Consider the following 16,250-nt stretch of genomic DNA (forward strand, 5'->3'; position numbering starts at 1 on the left):
TCATAAAAAAATTTCTAAAATCGATTCAATAAATAAATTGTTAAAAAAAAAAATTAAAAAAAAATCGATAAATAAATTGCTTAAAAAATTTCGTTAATAAATAACAAAAAAATCCTAAATAAATATCTAAAACCAAATCATTTTCAATAAATTAAAAAAAATATCAATTAAAAATTTCAATAAATAAATTAATTTAAAAAAAAATAAATAAAACATTTCGATAAACAAATTACAAAAAAATTCCCTAAAAAAATTCTAAAACCAATTCAATAAATAAATTAAAAAAAAATTAAAAAAAATCTATAAATGAATTTCAATAAATAAATTGTTAAAAAAATTAAAAAAAAATCGATAAATGAATTGCTTAAAAAATTTCGTTAATAAATAACAAAAAAAAATCAAAAAAAAAAATCTTAAATAAATTTCTAAAACCAATTCAATAAATAAATTTAAAAAAAATATATAAATAAATTTCTAAACCAATTCTTAAATAAATAGTTAAAAAAAAAATTAGTTTTCAAAATTATTTTGCTTACAAATTTTAATAAATAAATTGTTAAAAAAAATTTTAGTTTTGCATGAAACCAAACCACAATCCAATAAGTAGAGCAACCAACCAATTCTTTGAATTTTCAAACTACTGAAGATGAAATTTGCAATAATATTACACTAACAAAGCGTTAAAAATTACGCGTGAGCTAAAACTCTAAGTAAAAGTGGTGAGATGTGAGTAATACCAGCAACACTAATTTTTGAAACAAACGCAATCAACACTGAAACGTTTTTTCCAAAAAAAATTTAGGTTCTTTTACTGTCACTTTTGAGTGAGATTTTTGAGTGGAAAAAATAGTTGAAATTTTTATGTCTCTATTCAGAATTTTTTTGAATGGAAAAAAAATAATAACTATTTTCACTATAACTTTTGAGTGACCTTTTTGAGTGGAAAAAATAGTTGAAATTTTTATTTCACTATTCAGAATTTATTTGAATGAAAAAAAAAATAATAATTGAGTTTTTTTCCACTTTCACTTCTGAGTGATTTTTTTGAGTTCTAATCTATTTGAGTGAAAACTTGATTTTTATCAAACAAAGAAGGCATGAGACTTTCTTAACAAAAAAATAAGAAAATTTTTTGAGTGAAAATTTTTTTCGAGTGAAAATTTTTGAGCGTAAAATTGTACCTCGGTAGTTCTTTCAAAACAAGTGTTTTGAAAGACAACCGCCAATTGAATTTTTTTTCTGTAAAAGATAGTTCAGTTTTTCACTATGACTCCTGAGTGACTTTGTGTTAGAATGGAAACTTGTTTTTTTTATCAAACAAAGAAGGCATGGGACTTTCTTTACACAAGAAACGAAACTGTTTTGAGTTAATAATTTTCTCAAGTGGAATTTTCAAAGCAAATTTATTTCAAAGTAACTGCCAATTGAAATTTTTATTTGAAAATATAGTTGAGTTTTTTGATTGTAACTTATGAGTGACACTTTTCAGGCAGCATTTATTAGGTAGGTTTTTTTTTTATCGAACGAGAAACTGAAAGTTTTTTCCAAATAAAGAACTTGATTTTTTTACTATAATTTTTGAGTGACCTTTTGGAGTAAAAATTTATTTGAGTGAAAAAATTTTTAATTAGCAAAATACTAGTTTTTTAATAAACAAACTTTTTTATAGATAAAAAACTTCAAAAGTTTTACAGTAACCTTTGAGTTGGAATTTATTTGAGTGAAAAAATATTTTTTTTATATCAAAGGAAAGTTTGTTTTTTTTTACACAAAAAGAATTTAAAGTGTTTTTTTACAAAAAAAGAATTTGAGTTTTTTCACTTTAATATATGACTCCAGGGTATACTGGAGTCAGAATTTAATTGAGTAGAAACACGGAAATAGCGAGATAATTTTACCTTGCCTTTTTTCAGACAAAGTAGAAAAATTTTTGACGCTAGAACATGTTTTTTCAGATAATATCAGATCAATTTAAGACTTATAGAAAAAATCGAAAGAATGGGAGAAGAAATATGTATATAGATGCTGTAGAAATAGAAAAAAGCGGAATAAAATAAAGGATAATAACGATACACTTAATAATATCAAAGAGAAATGAGGGTACCGTCAATATTGGTTGGAAAAGATGAGCCAAAAGTGAAGGCACTGAGGCAACGAAAACAGTAGGTAGTGAAAAAGTTTATGGAAAACTAAGAATTAGTTTAAAAAGGAACAGAATTTGAAATCAAAAGTTAAAAATTACACAAAAGTGTTGTAGAAAGGAAAGATTTGATTCAAGAAGCGTGTAAGGTCAGAATTCTAAGCTTTACTATGACGAAAAATTGTGCGAAAGACAAATGTTTGACTGAACAAGGAGATCATCATCACTGTATGGAGAGAAAGAACAGTAAAAATCGGATGTATTCACAAATCCACTCAAATTTTATCGGTTATGGAAATAAGTAACTAACTCTTGAGTCTAAAATTTGGTAATATCGTGCTATATGAATTCAATATCCAATATTTCCAAGAGCGTAGGCCTCTTTACTCATAAAATTCTAACTGTCTCTGACCAAAATTGGCATTAATAAGCTGCGCCCCTCATAACTCAAAAACAAATATTTTAATTACGACCAACTCCAAGTGCACTGATAAAAATAATTGCAACTGCGTGCCGAAGAGATGAGCTCATCGCGGTTTACGCCCCAAAATTACACGAAAAATAATCAAAATTAGATAGGTATACAAACATATGTACTTATAAGTACTCAATTCCGAGTGAAACATTTGCCACAATTTCAATATCTTCGAACGACGCCACGCAACAACAACAGCGTAAAGTCAACAAAATAATTTTACGAGCTAAAGAATTTATTGGCAAATGCGAAATGCAAATTTGTATAAAATTTTTGCAAATATAAATGTACAAATTTAGACTGCTCGCTTTCGGTAACAAATTTGACTGGCTGCCAATTTGGTGTGTGCATTTGCAAGTGACAAATGCTGCAAGCAAAACAAACGCAGAAATAAACCAATAAACCATTGAACAAGTTTTTGAAAGTGAGGTTAGCAAATTTTTGTTTTTGGTTTGAAAGAAAAATTTGAAAGTGAGTTTAGGAAATTTGAATTTCTTGCTTGAAAGCAAACATTTTTGGGCTGGGAAAACAAATGCCGTAAAGCACTCTGTGTCAAATTAACTTGTTTACACTAACGAACCTACAAAATCAATAAATCATTAGATTAAAATGAAACACCTGACAATTTTCAATAATTTCACTGAAATTACGCGGCAGCCTATAAACATTACTTGGTTATTTGTGCAACTTTATACCAATTTCCGTTCAAATGCATACGAATATATGTGTATTGCTTATATATTTACGCACATTATATGCCTTGAGTCATGCCGTCACCTTTGAGCGTACGACAAACTGTCGCGCAATGGCCTTAAACTTAGCATTGAAAAATGTTTTGAGTTCGCAAATATTATTTTTGTGCAATTATGTGCAAACGAACACTCTTGACAATGGCCTTTACGGTGTTTTCAGAGAATAAAAGTATAATAATAAAGATTTTTGAAAACATTTTGAAATTTTGTATCTAATTTTATAATTATGTAGTTTTCTTCTTCCAATATAAGAAACATTTTTTTTCCAAATTTAAGTAGCTTATTTCAATTAAAACCGGAATTCAGAAGAATCAAATTATTTTTGAAAATTATTTAGAATAATTTTGTTATTATATATGTACATACATATATCATATTATAATATGAAACATTTTGTATTTTAATGCATTTGGTTTCACTTTGAATTATTTCGCATGTTTAATTCAATTTAGTTAATTATTGAAAAATTATAAAAAATTTAATTTTATTAATTTAACTAATTATTTAATTTCTTTACTTAGTTTAAATTTTTCAATTTAATACAGATTTAATTTAGCCTTATTAAAACTACTCGTTTTTTACAGAATTTATTGTTCAGCAGAATTCGATTAATCACATTGTTCAATTAAATTCGATTAAATACAGTTCAAATCAATTCATTTCAGTGCAATTAGTTTTAATTTAATTTAGCCTTCGTAACAAAGCCGAAACGATCCCATTAGGTAAATTTATTTAGTTCAGTGAAATTATAAATTAAATTAATTTTAATTAACTAATTTTAATTTTAAATTAATTTTAGTTATTTATATAAAAATTATTTTTTAAATAGTTTTAAGAATTTATAATTCCATAAAACTCGATTCTTCAATTTCAATTCAAAATTTTTTCAATTTAGCATCGTTAACTATTTGTTTTGTTTACGTCATTTTAAAATAAAATGATTAATTTTAATTAACTATTTAATTATTTTTAATTTTTCAACTGAATTGTGATTTAATTTAGTCTGAATGAAATATTATGTCTTTTATATAATTTGTAATGCGATAGATTTCGATTAATTTTAATTAAATTTAATTATAATTAATTTAATTTAGCCGCCAATTAAAATTAATTCAGTACATATTTAATTAAATTTACTTCAGTTTGCAATAAATTAAATAAATTATAGTTAATTTTAATTTAATTTAATTTTAGCTCAACTTAATTTATTCATATATTTAATAAAATTGCCCTCAATTTTATTCAATATATTATATAATTGGTGTAGTCATTTTTATTGCATTTTTTTTAATTAATTCAATTTTATTTATTTAACTATAATTTTAAAATTTATTAATTTATACTTCAATTCAATTTATGCTTATATGTATTTATTTAAAATGCCTCCAAGTAAATGTAATACAATATAGTTTAATTTATATTTCGTTGTCTTCACTTTTTTGATAATTATAAAACTTTTAATTTTATTAATTTTTTATTTAATTTTTTTAATTTTAATTATTAATTATTAATTTATTTTATATATTTTATTAAATTATTCTAATTAGTTTTTTAATAATTATTACTATTTTTAATTTTAATAAAGTTGATTTAATTACTGTTTTTCATTATTTTTATTTAAATTGATTCGAATTAATTGTTCAGTAATTAATTTAATTAAATTGATTCTAATTAATTTTTTTTACCAATTATTTTATGTTTAATTTTAATTAAGTTGACTCTAATTATTTTTTTTATTAATTATTATTTTTTTAAGTTTAATTAAGATGATTAATTTTCTTTAATTAATTTAAATATTATTCCTTAATAAATCTTAATTTTTCAATTTAATTTTAATTTTTTTTTCTTTTTAGATCATTGAAAATCATTTAAATTTCAAAAAAAATTATTTTTTTTTTGTGTTTGGCTTTCATTTACTTTCTTTCTAAATTCCGCTCAATTCCATTTAATTTCAGTTAATTTAGATATTTTGATTTTTTTATGCACTTTGAACTTTTCAAAAACAAATTAATTGATGCAAAACACACTGAGTGAAGATTTTCAGCTCAACATTAACCCTTATGTAGCCTGGTGAGCTTTTAACGAACCCTGGACGTGCATCGATTCGACTAACAATCATCGTGAGCAGCAAAATAACGATGCTCGTTAGAACGTAGAACAATGTAAAATCGAATACTTTGAACTTTAGTAAGGCTAAAGTCTACTTAATAAGAATCAAAAAAAAAAAATCAATGAATTATAATAATTTATAACGCTTAATGTTCTGTGAAGATAGAGAAAATTTGAGGTAGCAAATAAACTAACTCAAAGCTAGCAGTTCAAAAATGGATAAAGAGAAATTTAGTAAAAAAAAAAATTTTTTAAAAAAAGCCGCTATTAGCAATTTTGTGAATAAAAAAATGCAAAAGTACGCTAAAAATTTAAATTCTCACCAAAATGTAGGCTAAAAAACTGTTACATAACTAAACTATTAAAAATGGCAAGTAAAATTTACTTGACGCTATTGTAGAGTGAAAGCTAATTAACCCACGGCGGAGTAAACTTAAAAAAATACACAAAAAATATTATCTTAAAACTGTTATATAACAAAATTAGTTTAATAATTGAGCGTTTGAGAAGTGTTAATTTGTTATTGTTGTTTTGTTTTTTTTTCTGCTTGTTACTTAGTAGCTTAGTAGGTGTATGAATGTTGGGTAGTAGCTTAGCGGGTTAAAACGGCGACGACTTGGCGCCTCTTTGTTATTGTTGTTAGTTGTAAATATACTTTTTGTTAGTGTTGCTTTGTTATTGTTAATTGTTTTGAGTATTGAGTAGGCATTTGTGTGTGTACAAAAACAAAAAGTAGAATTTCAAACAAAAAACGTAACTATTTCATACAAAATTTATATAATACCATACATAAACTAAACGCTTATTTCGGTTTTTTTTTTGGATTTTACTTTTTTGTACTCAAATTAGTTTTGGATGGCAAATTAGTATATAAATATTGATAAGAAAAGAGAATTGGTAATTACAAATACAATACATACGTACGTACGAAAGAAGGTAGGTAATATAATATTAAATAAATTAATTGCTGTTGTTGTTGTTGCAGTGTTGCAAACAAAACGCTTACCTTGCATGCCCCGAATCGCCTTCAGAACTTTGCCTCGAATGTTGACTGTGCGAAAAACTGCTATAACCCGAACCCTTCGACATCTAACAAAGTGAAGAGAGAGGGAGAAAGCAAAGAAGAAGAAGAAAAGGTGAAATATTAATAAATTGCAGTTAAAAGCGCACAAATCACTGTGTCTTTTATGCTGGCGGCGCGCGCACTCACTTGACTAGTGTTGCTGGAATTACGCGAGTGGCCCATTTCCATAATCGACGACGTGCCGGTAGTGCCACCCAGGCCGCCGCCGCCCATCACATTCGCGCTGGTCGTGCCACAATTGTTGCTACCGACAATGCCCATAGTGGACGCTGCGCCGCCACCACTGGTGCCGCTGCCAATGCCAGCGTATGGCTGCATTTGTTGTGCATTCGTCAATGTCACGACTGTGGTTGTTGTTGTTGTCGTTGAGCCTAACGTATTTTGCGGTGGATAAGCGATAAACTGTTGTTGTTGCTGCAACAGCAACGCTTCTGTGGTGAGTGTAGTAGCCGATTCGGAAGATTCCGACAAGCCGGAGTCCGTCACAATCGAAGCGATCACTACTTGGGGGTCCAAATCTGCGCGGAGGCAAGGAAATTAGTTTAAAAAATAAAATTTGAACTAAAAATAGTAAAATTCCCAACAATGCTTACCATCCTCGCGCACGGTGGAGACGGGACGCGTGCTGGTCGCGCTATTCAGTCCGCCGCCTAGCGTAGCGCCACCAACACTAACCGGTATGCCTTGACTGCCGCCGCCGACGCTTGGTCCGCTACTGCCGACACCGCCACCCATGCTGGGCAACGCTGTGGCGGTGGGCGTCTGTAGGCCCACACCCGTCGACGCGGTGGCCAGGTCATCTGTTGAGGGTTTCTGTTTGCTCTTCAGATTCGGCGTGGGTCTGACGAATTGGATGTAAAAAATTAAAAATAAATTCAATGAAATAATATTAAAGCGCGCTTGCACTTACGCCTTGAAGAGTATATCACCGCTGAGCATGTGCATTTTGATGGATACCAGCAGCATGGAATTGTCCAGACGATGACGCGAGTCATAGCCCTCGAGCAGAAAGCGTCGTGACGTCAGGCCGGCGCCGGCGAATTCGGCAAGATTTATATCGATAAAACCTAACTTAAAATAACTACGTCCGCCCTTCATCTCTTTGCGTATGGAGATGCGTAAATAGCAGGGATCCAATACACCTGTGGATGCATTGGCGGACATTTTGCAGGGAAATTCGAAGTTGCGATTCCATACTACACGATGATCGCGCACCTCCTCTCTGTGGATTAAAAGGGAAATCAATGTTAAGAATTTTATAAGATACAAAGTGGTATTCCGAAGTTTGTGGATCAAAGTTTTCGACAATGCAGTCTCTTTATGCAAAGTCTTTAAACTAAAAGGAACGTTGTAACACTGTAATAGGTCTGATTTTGGTTGATCTTATCCTTATGCATAGTCTTCCTTGCGATAGATTGGACTTGATAAAACTTGAGGTTTGTGGAAAGAATACGTCAAGGCAGAATTCTTAAGTATCGAGACACAAGGGTATCTCAGCGTGATAGTGGCCTTGCCATTAACGCAAATAAAACTGGAGATACAAGATTTCGGAGGCACTATTGAAGAGCTGGAAAGAAGAGGGATCTTCACATCAGTGAAATGGGAACGGTTCGGTACGGAAATTTTTCAATCGAAAATATTTTCAGAAATCTTAGTTCAAACCATACTATTTGGCATTATGACAACAGCTTACACTTTTCCGTCGAAAGCTCAGAGCCTTCAACGAAAGTACAGAAACTTCTACAGACGTTTATTTTTTAATCGAAAATCTTTTTAGAACCGACGGTTCCAGCTATAATACTTCGAATAATGTCATTTGGAGCTTTCACTTTTCCTCCGGAAGCTCAGAGACTTCTACAGACGTTCATTTGTGGTTATTTTTTGAATTCATCGCAAAGCTTTTTAGTCTAAAATCTTGTCAGAATTTACTATTCTAGCTATAATACTTAGAATAATGGCCTTTTGAGCTTTCACTTTTCCTGCGAAAGCTTTGATAATTTTACAGACGTTCAATTGTGAACATTTTCTAAACGCATCTCGTAGCGCAAATCTATTCAGAACTCACTGTTCATGCTATTCCACTTCGAATAATGTCATTTGAAGCTTTCACTTTCCTTTCTAAAGTTCAGAAACTTCTTCAAACTTTTATTTGTAGAGATTTTGTGAACTTATCTTAGAGTCGTTCAGTAAAAATCTTTTAAAAATTATTATTCAAGCTATACTATTTCGAATTATTTTTATTTGAGCTTTTGCTTTTCCTCCGAAAGCTATATACAGTCTTTTAGTGAAGCTTAAAATCCTTGTAGTTGGATATTAACCCTCGACAGAGTGACTTGAACCTATCCCAAATCTGTTTCGGTACTTTATATCTATTTCTGTTATTTCACCCGGAAGTACTTTTAGTGTGATATCTAAGGTACGTTAGTCTTTATCTTATAGGGACAGAACATTAGGGAAGGAAGTGTTCCGATGATTATATTTCATCTTCTTATAAGCAGCTAATACAATGGGATTCCGTAGTTTTCGACTCCTACAATTATTGAATTGGCTGGCATTGGTACGAGTATGAGACGTCTCAGTAAATTTGTGACAGGCTCTAGTCGTTTTGTGGATATACGACGGTCTTTTTGATCCAGGAGTTTTGGGCATCACAACGGACAGGTGCCTCTAGCTGTCCAAGTGGGATAATTTGTGGGCTCAGCAGAAATCAGCCAGTTTACATAACCTAACTATTGAAAGGTGAACTTTGTTGTGGGCGAAGAGCTCACAAGACTTCTTAGGATTTATGATACTTTTTATGGACCTTTTGAAGCACAGAGGGCCAACCATCAACTATTGAACCGCAGGAAATGAACGGAGTTACTACCCGTTTACATTTTGCAGCTAGTGACACTAAGGTACGTGACTTAGCAACCTCCTCAGCCATGAAATACCGCTGTGAATTGGCAAACAAATTAGTCTACTTATGAAATAACTCGATATCAAAGTTAGGAATTCTAGATATGCCTTCACTAGTCTTGAAGCTACAGTCGGCGAGCTATAATAATTATATAGAATATTTTGGGGTCGACTATCTTTACATAGAACTACCAAAAGAACTACTTTCGGTGGGAGACCCAATATTTTATCAATAGATTTTCTGCAGCTTACTAAGAAGTCTAGATCATCCTTCACTGGTCTTATATAGAACATTTTGGGGATAGCAAAAAAAAAACTTCGTTCAGTGAGAGACCAAATATCTTATCAATAATTTCTCTTCAGCTTACTGTAGTACTTTAAAAGTATATATATTTCTCTCACACGAAGCTTCGAACAGGTTTTTAATTCTGTCTACATTTGCAGAGTCATCAGATATCTCACTGTCGTTTGTTATCCTTAGAATACAATATTTATACTTTCATAAAGTTAGCAGGATCGCAATAATCAATTGATTAAAGCTCAAAGGATTTTTGAAAATTTTAATATTTTAAACCAAATAATTTTTGAAATAGAATATTAGTCATCTCGCTTGCAACTCACCTGCTGCTGTACTCTTGAAACGAACCACCATCCAGTAGACGTATCTTCGCGAACAGCACCTCATTCACGAGCGCCACCTCGGAGAGCTCTTGTAATTGTACCTCAACATTAAACTTATACTTTTTCTTTTTCATCATAAAGGCCATACCAGGGGCGCTAGGCCCAAGTAATGTCATACAGTTTTACACCAATAGACGCAAAAACGGGATATCGCTGTTTGGCCGAAAAACAAACTAACGAAACACTTTCGAGGTTAGCTGCGACGAGCGAAAATTACATCGGCCGCGCACAACAAACGAAGAGCTTGATTAAAAACACCCAAAAAAAACGAAAAATAAAAAGAAGAACGAAGCGCACACGAACTCAAAGCGCACTTGAGCGTTTTTACAAAGGTTGTTGTAACGGGTTTTCTATGTTTTGCGCGTGTTGAGTTAAAAAAAAATTAAAATAAATACTAAAAGGTGTTGCGGTTTTGAGTAAAAAGTCTCGTAAAAACAGAGACTACGCTTGAGAAACGCTGTGAGACTCGGAAGGGCTGGAAAACTTTTGTTGCTTTGCTTCTTGGCGGATTTGTTGATTGTGTTTGGTTTTTAGTGGTGGATTTGTTTTATTTTTTTGTTGGATACTTCTGTTTTGTTGTTGTTTTTTGTTTCTTTGCTTTTATTGTATTTTGTGTAACAATTCTACGCAGTTAAGTTGGTAGCGACATGGTGTGCTTGATACCGCTTCGTGGATGTGCTTTAAAACAAGCGTTTTTATTGTTGTTGTTGTTGAAGTTTCAGCATTTGTCGATATTCAAAGTGCCACAACTGCAAATAAAAGAAAAACACATTATTTAGTATGAAGGTATAGCAGTTTAATTGAAATAAAACAATTAAAAAGAGAGCCACGTATAAAGTGAGGTTATGGCCACTGCCGTTTTGCCTAACGTATGAAGCAACTTAACCTTAAGCTCGGGAGATTCAATTTTCAATTAAAATGCGAGTATAAAACAAGTTACTGCACATTCTTACTTCTGCCACCCTTTGTGATTACAGCACAAAAATCTAATTGGAAAAGGCGGCGTATCGTTGCCTTGTGTATGGCAAAATGAAGCTGGTGGTGAAAGAAGCTAAAAGTCTTAAAGCTGCAACTCATTTAGCATGGAAATTCCAATACTTAGGACACTTTATGCCTTTTTGATCGGTTCTAATTGAAAATTATATTAAAAACTTTGGATGGAATCATAGATAGTGGGGTATTTTTGGCATTTCTGAGAAAATTTACGATTGTAATGTATATATTTTTAATAGCAGCGGAAAGTAGAGATTTCAGGAAGCATAAAGTCAGATGACTTTTTAAAAAAATGTTGAGCTTCTACTTGAACTTTTTTAATTGAAAATTGGTTTTTTTTACTTCAAAATAAGGTTTTTTGCTCAATATTAGAAAAAGTACTGTGTATGCGGGTCATAGAGCACAATAGACTTAAGGTCGCGGTGCAATCCTATCTATTTATTTATCTTATGTGGGATATAAATATGTAAGTTTACAACAAATTTCGTGAAAGAAGCTTCTTCTTTTGTCCAAGACAATAATAAAAAATTATAAAGTTGTGTTATTTGAATTTTTCGCATCAATTTGAGGTTATGTGAAAAAAGTCTTTATGTGAAGGTTACAGATCCTTTCATAACCTACAGCATTGCGTATGACTGTTTTCTATAGACGTGTAGATTGGCGGGATATGCAGATGTTTTTAACCATTAAAAATCCAACCACGGCTCTTCTTCCTCCTCCTTTCTCGACCTCAGATCGCCCGTAAGTTACTTTGCCTTTAATGTCTGTTATTTCATCTATCGTTTCCGATGGGTTTCAAACTACTATGAATTTCTTTTTTTATCATTTTCAAAGGTTTCTACACTAGTCTATAATTATTTGGTATGATTTTGAACGATTATGAGATTATAAAGCAGTTTTTTTATAAAATATATATTCTTTTATAAAACAAATATTTTTATGTTTTGTATAATATATGTACATATATATATTTTTTTAAATAAAATTTTTTTTATTTTTTTATAAATATTATTTTTTGATATAAAATACATTTTATTTTATATTTCGTAGTCAGCAAATAATTAATTTTTTTTTCATATTTTTTAAATTAATAATAACTCACGCACGTGTAAGTATTGACATATCCAAGTTTAAGTACTAATTAATGAAATTAAGCTGTTTTTGCTCAATTTATTTGTTTTTAGAGTACGAGTTCACTGCTCTCGTTAAAATGCTGAATGCAATAAAAAATGCTTACGTTCAGAGCAACAAATGGGAAAATTGCGTAGGTGCAAATGTGGCTGACGTAATCATTTTAAAGAATATAGTAATAATAAATAATTGCGGACTAATTGCACTAATTAAGACAAGAAAATAATTTTTTAAAGCAAAGATTTATTGAAACTTGGCAGAAAAAATTACTTAGTAATGATAAAATTAGTAAAAAATTTAATAAAAATTTAGCAGTTAGTATAAAATTTTGACAAATTTAAGAAAATAAAATAGTGGGATAAGCCTCTACAACATAATACCGTCATCAATCGACGCGCGCTACCTCTTTTTCGATTTCAAACCTGCTTTGAACAGCACGAAAAGGAGCTACCTTTATGCCGCTTTGTCTGAATTTAGTATCCCCGCAAAACTAATACGGCTGTGTACATTAGCGTTGAGCTCCGTTAACACTACAGCAATGTCAGCAACGCAGAATCCATCTTGCCAACAGGTGCCACTTTGGACTGAGAATTAAGGACCTCTCTCGACGAACAAACACCAAATTCTACTAGTCACTTATCATCCTTGTACTGCTATATGGTGCAGAGGCATGGACGATGATAGCTGATCAGTCGGCGTTACGGGTTTTAGAGAGAAAGGTTCTGCGAAAGATTTATGATCCTTTGCTCATTGGCAACCGCAGTCGACGGAACGATCATCTCTACGAGATGTACAACGACATAGTTCGGCGAATTAAGAGACAGCGGCTACGCTAGACCTATGGATAAAAACACACCTGCTCTGAGAGTATTCGACACTGTACTCGTCCGGGGAAGCAGAGGAAGAGGAAGATCTCCACTATGTTGTAAAGACCGGGTGGAGAAGGACCTGGCTACACTACACTAAAATTGGAACCAAACAGTGTAGGGAAAGAACGACTGGAACACTGTTGCAAATTCGGTTATAAACGCGTAAACGGTTTCTACGCCAGTAAAGAAGAAAAATAAGTTTTAAGGAAGAAGTATTGAACCATGAAATATATTTTAAAATCTTTTTGCAACAATAACAGTGGTGTAGGCAAAGTTTATGGTTACTTGCAGGTTTGATCATATGCGTACATCGAAAAAAAATTTAAATTTTAATACTTAACATTTTCTTTATCATCAATAATTCGAAAACTTTCCGATAATAATCGATTTTTATCGATACTTTCGTTTTTGATTATTTACTCACGTATACATTTATAATTATTGTTTACCTTATTTCCCATAATTCCAAAACTTTAAAATAACAATCCATTTTTATCGATAACTTATTTTTTGATAATTCCGTCATATATTCATTTCTAATTGCCGTTTATCTAATTTTCGATAATTCCAAAACTTTCCGATAACAATCGATTTTTATCGATAACTTATTTTTTGATAATTCCGTCACATATTCATTTCTAATTGCCGTTTATCTAATTTTCGATAATTCCAAAACTTTCCGATAAAAATCGATTTTTTATCGATAACTTATTTTTTGATAATTCCGTTTTAAATGTATTTCAAGTTGCCGTTTTTTTGATCGAAATCTTCTGGAACTACAAAATTTTTACCATGTTTGACCTCTTTTCCACTCGCTGATTTTTGATAAGTTTAATTTTTTCTGATAATATCCGATTCTTGTCGATAATACATTTTTTTGTCTTTTTTTATAACAAAATTCTGTTTTCATATTTTTATTCATCAGAAAATATATTTTTCAATCAAGCCGCAGTTAAATTAAATATTAGAAAAATATTTAAATTTTTTTGAAAAACATACTGAACTATTAATTAATACTAGTAAGAATGTTTTTCTAGTAGAGCAGTTAATTTACGAACTGCCTAAGCGAATTTCGACAAATGTAAACACGTATTTCTAAATTATAGGGCATAAGCGCCTAAAAGTATGCACAAGTAAGTTTGTCTGCCAATACACATATACTAAGGCGACAAATTTTTATTCCCTGTAAGACTTGATTTTGTTCGGAAAAGTAGTGCTGCTTAAAACTATTAAAACCCATTTAAATATGTCAATTAGTAAAAATACATTACTAAAAAAACTTAAAAACTTACTTTAAAGACCAGCAATGCTCACAAAATCCGTCAGCGCTGATTGCAAATACATTAGAACTGTCAAAATAATCCTTGAGCATCAAACTAAGCACATTTTAATCCAACTATTTCCCTACAGGACCCTCAAAAGAGTGCTGTTTAGGTGCGACTGCCGCGTCATCGGCGTCGATAGCATGCTTTTAGGCGCACCAAAGCTATTTCGAACACAGCTAAACCGCTAACCAGCAATTCGCATGCATTAGCTGTCACGAGTGGCAGTTGAGTGCCGGAGCAGACACTCGCTCTGACTCAATGTTACCAAAATAGAAACGGTAAAATCATTAAATCATTAAAACCGGTGGGCGTTATACAAACAAACATATTTGCGTGTGGACGAAATCAGCACTTTGGTCATTGAAATAATACTTAACCCACAACGCAGGGCTTTTATGCATCACTTATGGCGCGTCAAAACTTAATGACGCAGCACAGAGTGACCGAAGTATACGCAAGTGTGGGCTCGGATGTCTGATTAAGGGTTTTCGCGTGCCAGGGAGTTGGGAATATAATGAATTGTAAAGGCAAACATGCAATTTCTTTGGGTGCGGGACAAGTTTTTGGAATTTAGTGAAAATAGAGTACGGGATAAGTGCTAAATGATTTCATGTCGGGCATTAAAATTAGTGTGAGATTTTTGAGGAATGTCGGAGTAAATATAGAGAGTGAAGAGGTAAAGAGTTAGAGTAAATAAAATACTGATAATATAAAGTGAAAAGGCTATTATATTGAAATTCGTAACAATCGAATGAATTTTCTGGGTTTTTTGGTCGACGCTCCTAAATGTAGGCAACATTTTTTTATAGTATTGCATATAAAAGCCTGTAATATACATTTGTGCGCTTTAGCGAAGACCAAAAAAGCTATTAGATTGAAATTCGAAACAGTCTACTGAGATTAATAGTTTTTTGTATGCCACTCCTAAATGTAGGCAACATTTCAGTTATACTTTTTCATATAGCCTACATCTGTGCGCCTTAGCAAAGACACACACCCAATATGAGTACTCTTACTACCGCTAAACGATATCAAAGCCACTTCATTAAAATAACTTCTTTACTCCCACAAGTTCTATTCAAAATATTTAACTCCAGTAAAACCGCATTTTCCGTTATATTTTTTACCTTTCTCGTAACAAACACTTTCAACGCAACGCAATTAAATCCAACTTTATTATATACTCCCTACAAAATGCGCTTTATTAATACAAATATTAACTCAAGTGAGCTCTAACCCCTCGAGGAACCTGTATGACCCCATTTATTATCGTTTACACAGCCACATACTCAACGGCTATGGCACGACATGTGTGTCAGCAGTTCATTCATTCATGCCAACCCATAAATGCTGAGTGCAGCTGCACCTAAATTTGTGCTGCGTTCGGTGCGGTAAACTATACTATGGAATTGTGGAAAATTGTGGCCGCATTTATGCAACGACAGCTTAAAGCGATACGTAACGAAACGAACTAATAACCGAAAAAGTCAATTGACCCAGTTGTGGCAGGATGTGTCTGTAGATATGTTGGCGTGTATGTGAATGCCTTTGAGAAGCCTTGACTTTCTACAAACGAAGAGCAAATCGAGCAGCCAGCCAGTCGGTTGGTTGTGTGTCCACAAACGTTTACGTATGCGTTGCGGGTGGGATTGGAGGGCGTACAACTTGACCTGTATGTGCAACGAGCTGACGAATGAGTTTAGAAGGGAAAGCAAATAATGTGAAAACTGTGATTTACTTCTTTGGAAATGGAAAAGTATGGAAAAGATGAAAAGTATATATTAAAAAATAAG

At 31.7% G+C, this 16,250-nt stretch overlaps 1 protein-coding gene across 10 annotated transcripts in view; it reads right to left on the reverse strand.

Annotated features, from left to right (window-relative positions):
- The window catches only part of LOC105233641 (protein FAM102B), a 183,074-nt gene that overhangs the window by 20,085 nt on the left and 146,739 nt on the right, over positions 1–16,250 (reverse strand). For all 10 annotated transcript variants that reach the window (XM_049457086.1, XM_049457085.1, XM_049457080.1 and 7 more), the window contains 5 exons: positions 10,080–10,888; positions 7,471–7,782; positions 7,154–7,401; positions 6,687–7,078; positions 6,483–6,565 (listed from right to left, as the gene is read on the reverse strand). In XM_049457086.1, the coding sequence (XP_049313043.1) occupies positions 6,483–6,565; positions 6,687–7,078; positions 7,154–7,401; positions 7,471–7,782; positions 10,080–10,255 (1,211 nt within the window). In that variant the 5' untranslated portion in view covers positions 10,256–10,888. The remainder of the gene's footprint in view (positions 1–6,482; positions 6,566–6,686; positions 7,079–7,153; positions 7,402–7,470; positions 7,783–10,079; positions 10,889–16,250) is intronic.

Source organism: Bactrocera dorsalis, chromosome 1, assembly GCF_023373825.1.
Source record: "Bactrocera dorsalis isolate Fly_Bdor chromosome 1, ASM2337382v1, whole genome shotgun sequence".
Classification (NCBI taxonomy): Eukaryota; Metazoa; Arthropoda; class Insecta; order Diptera; family Tephritidae; genus Bactrocera; species Bactrocera dorsalis.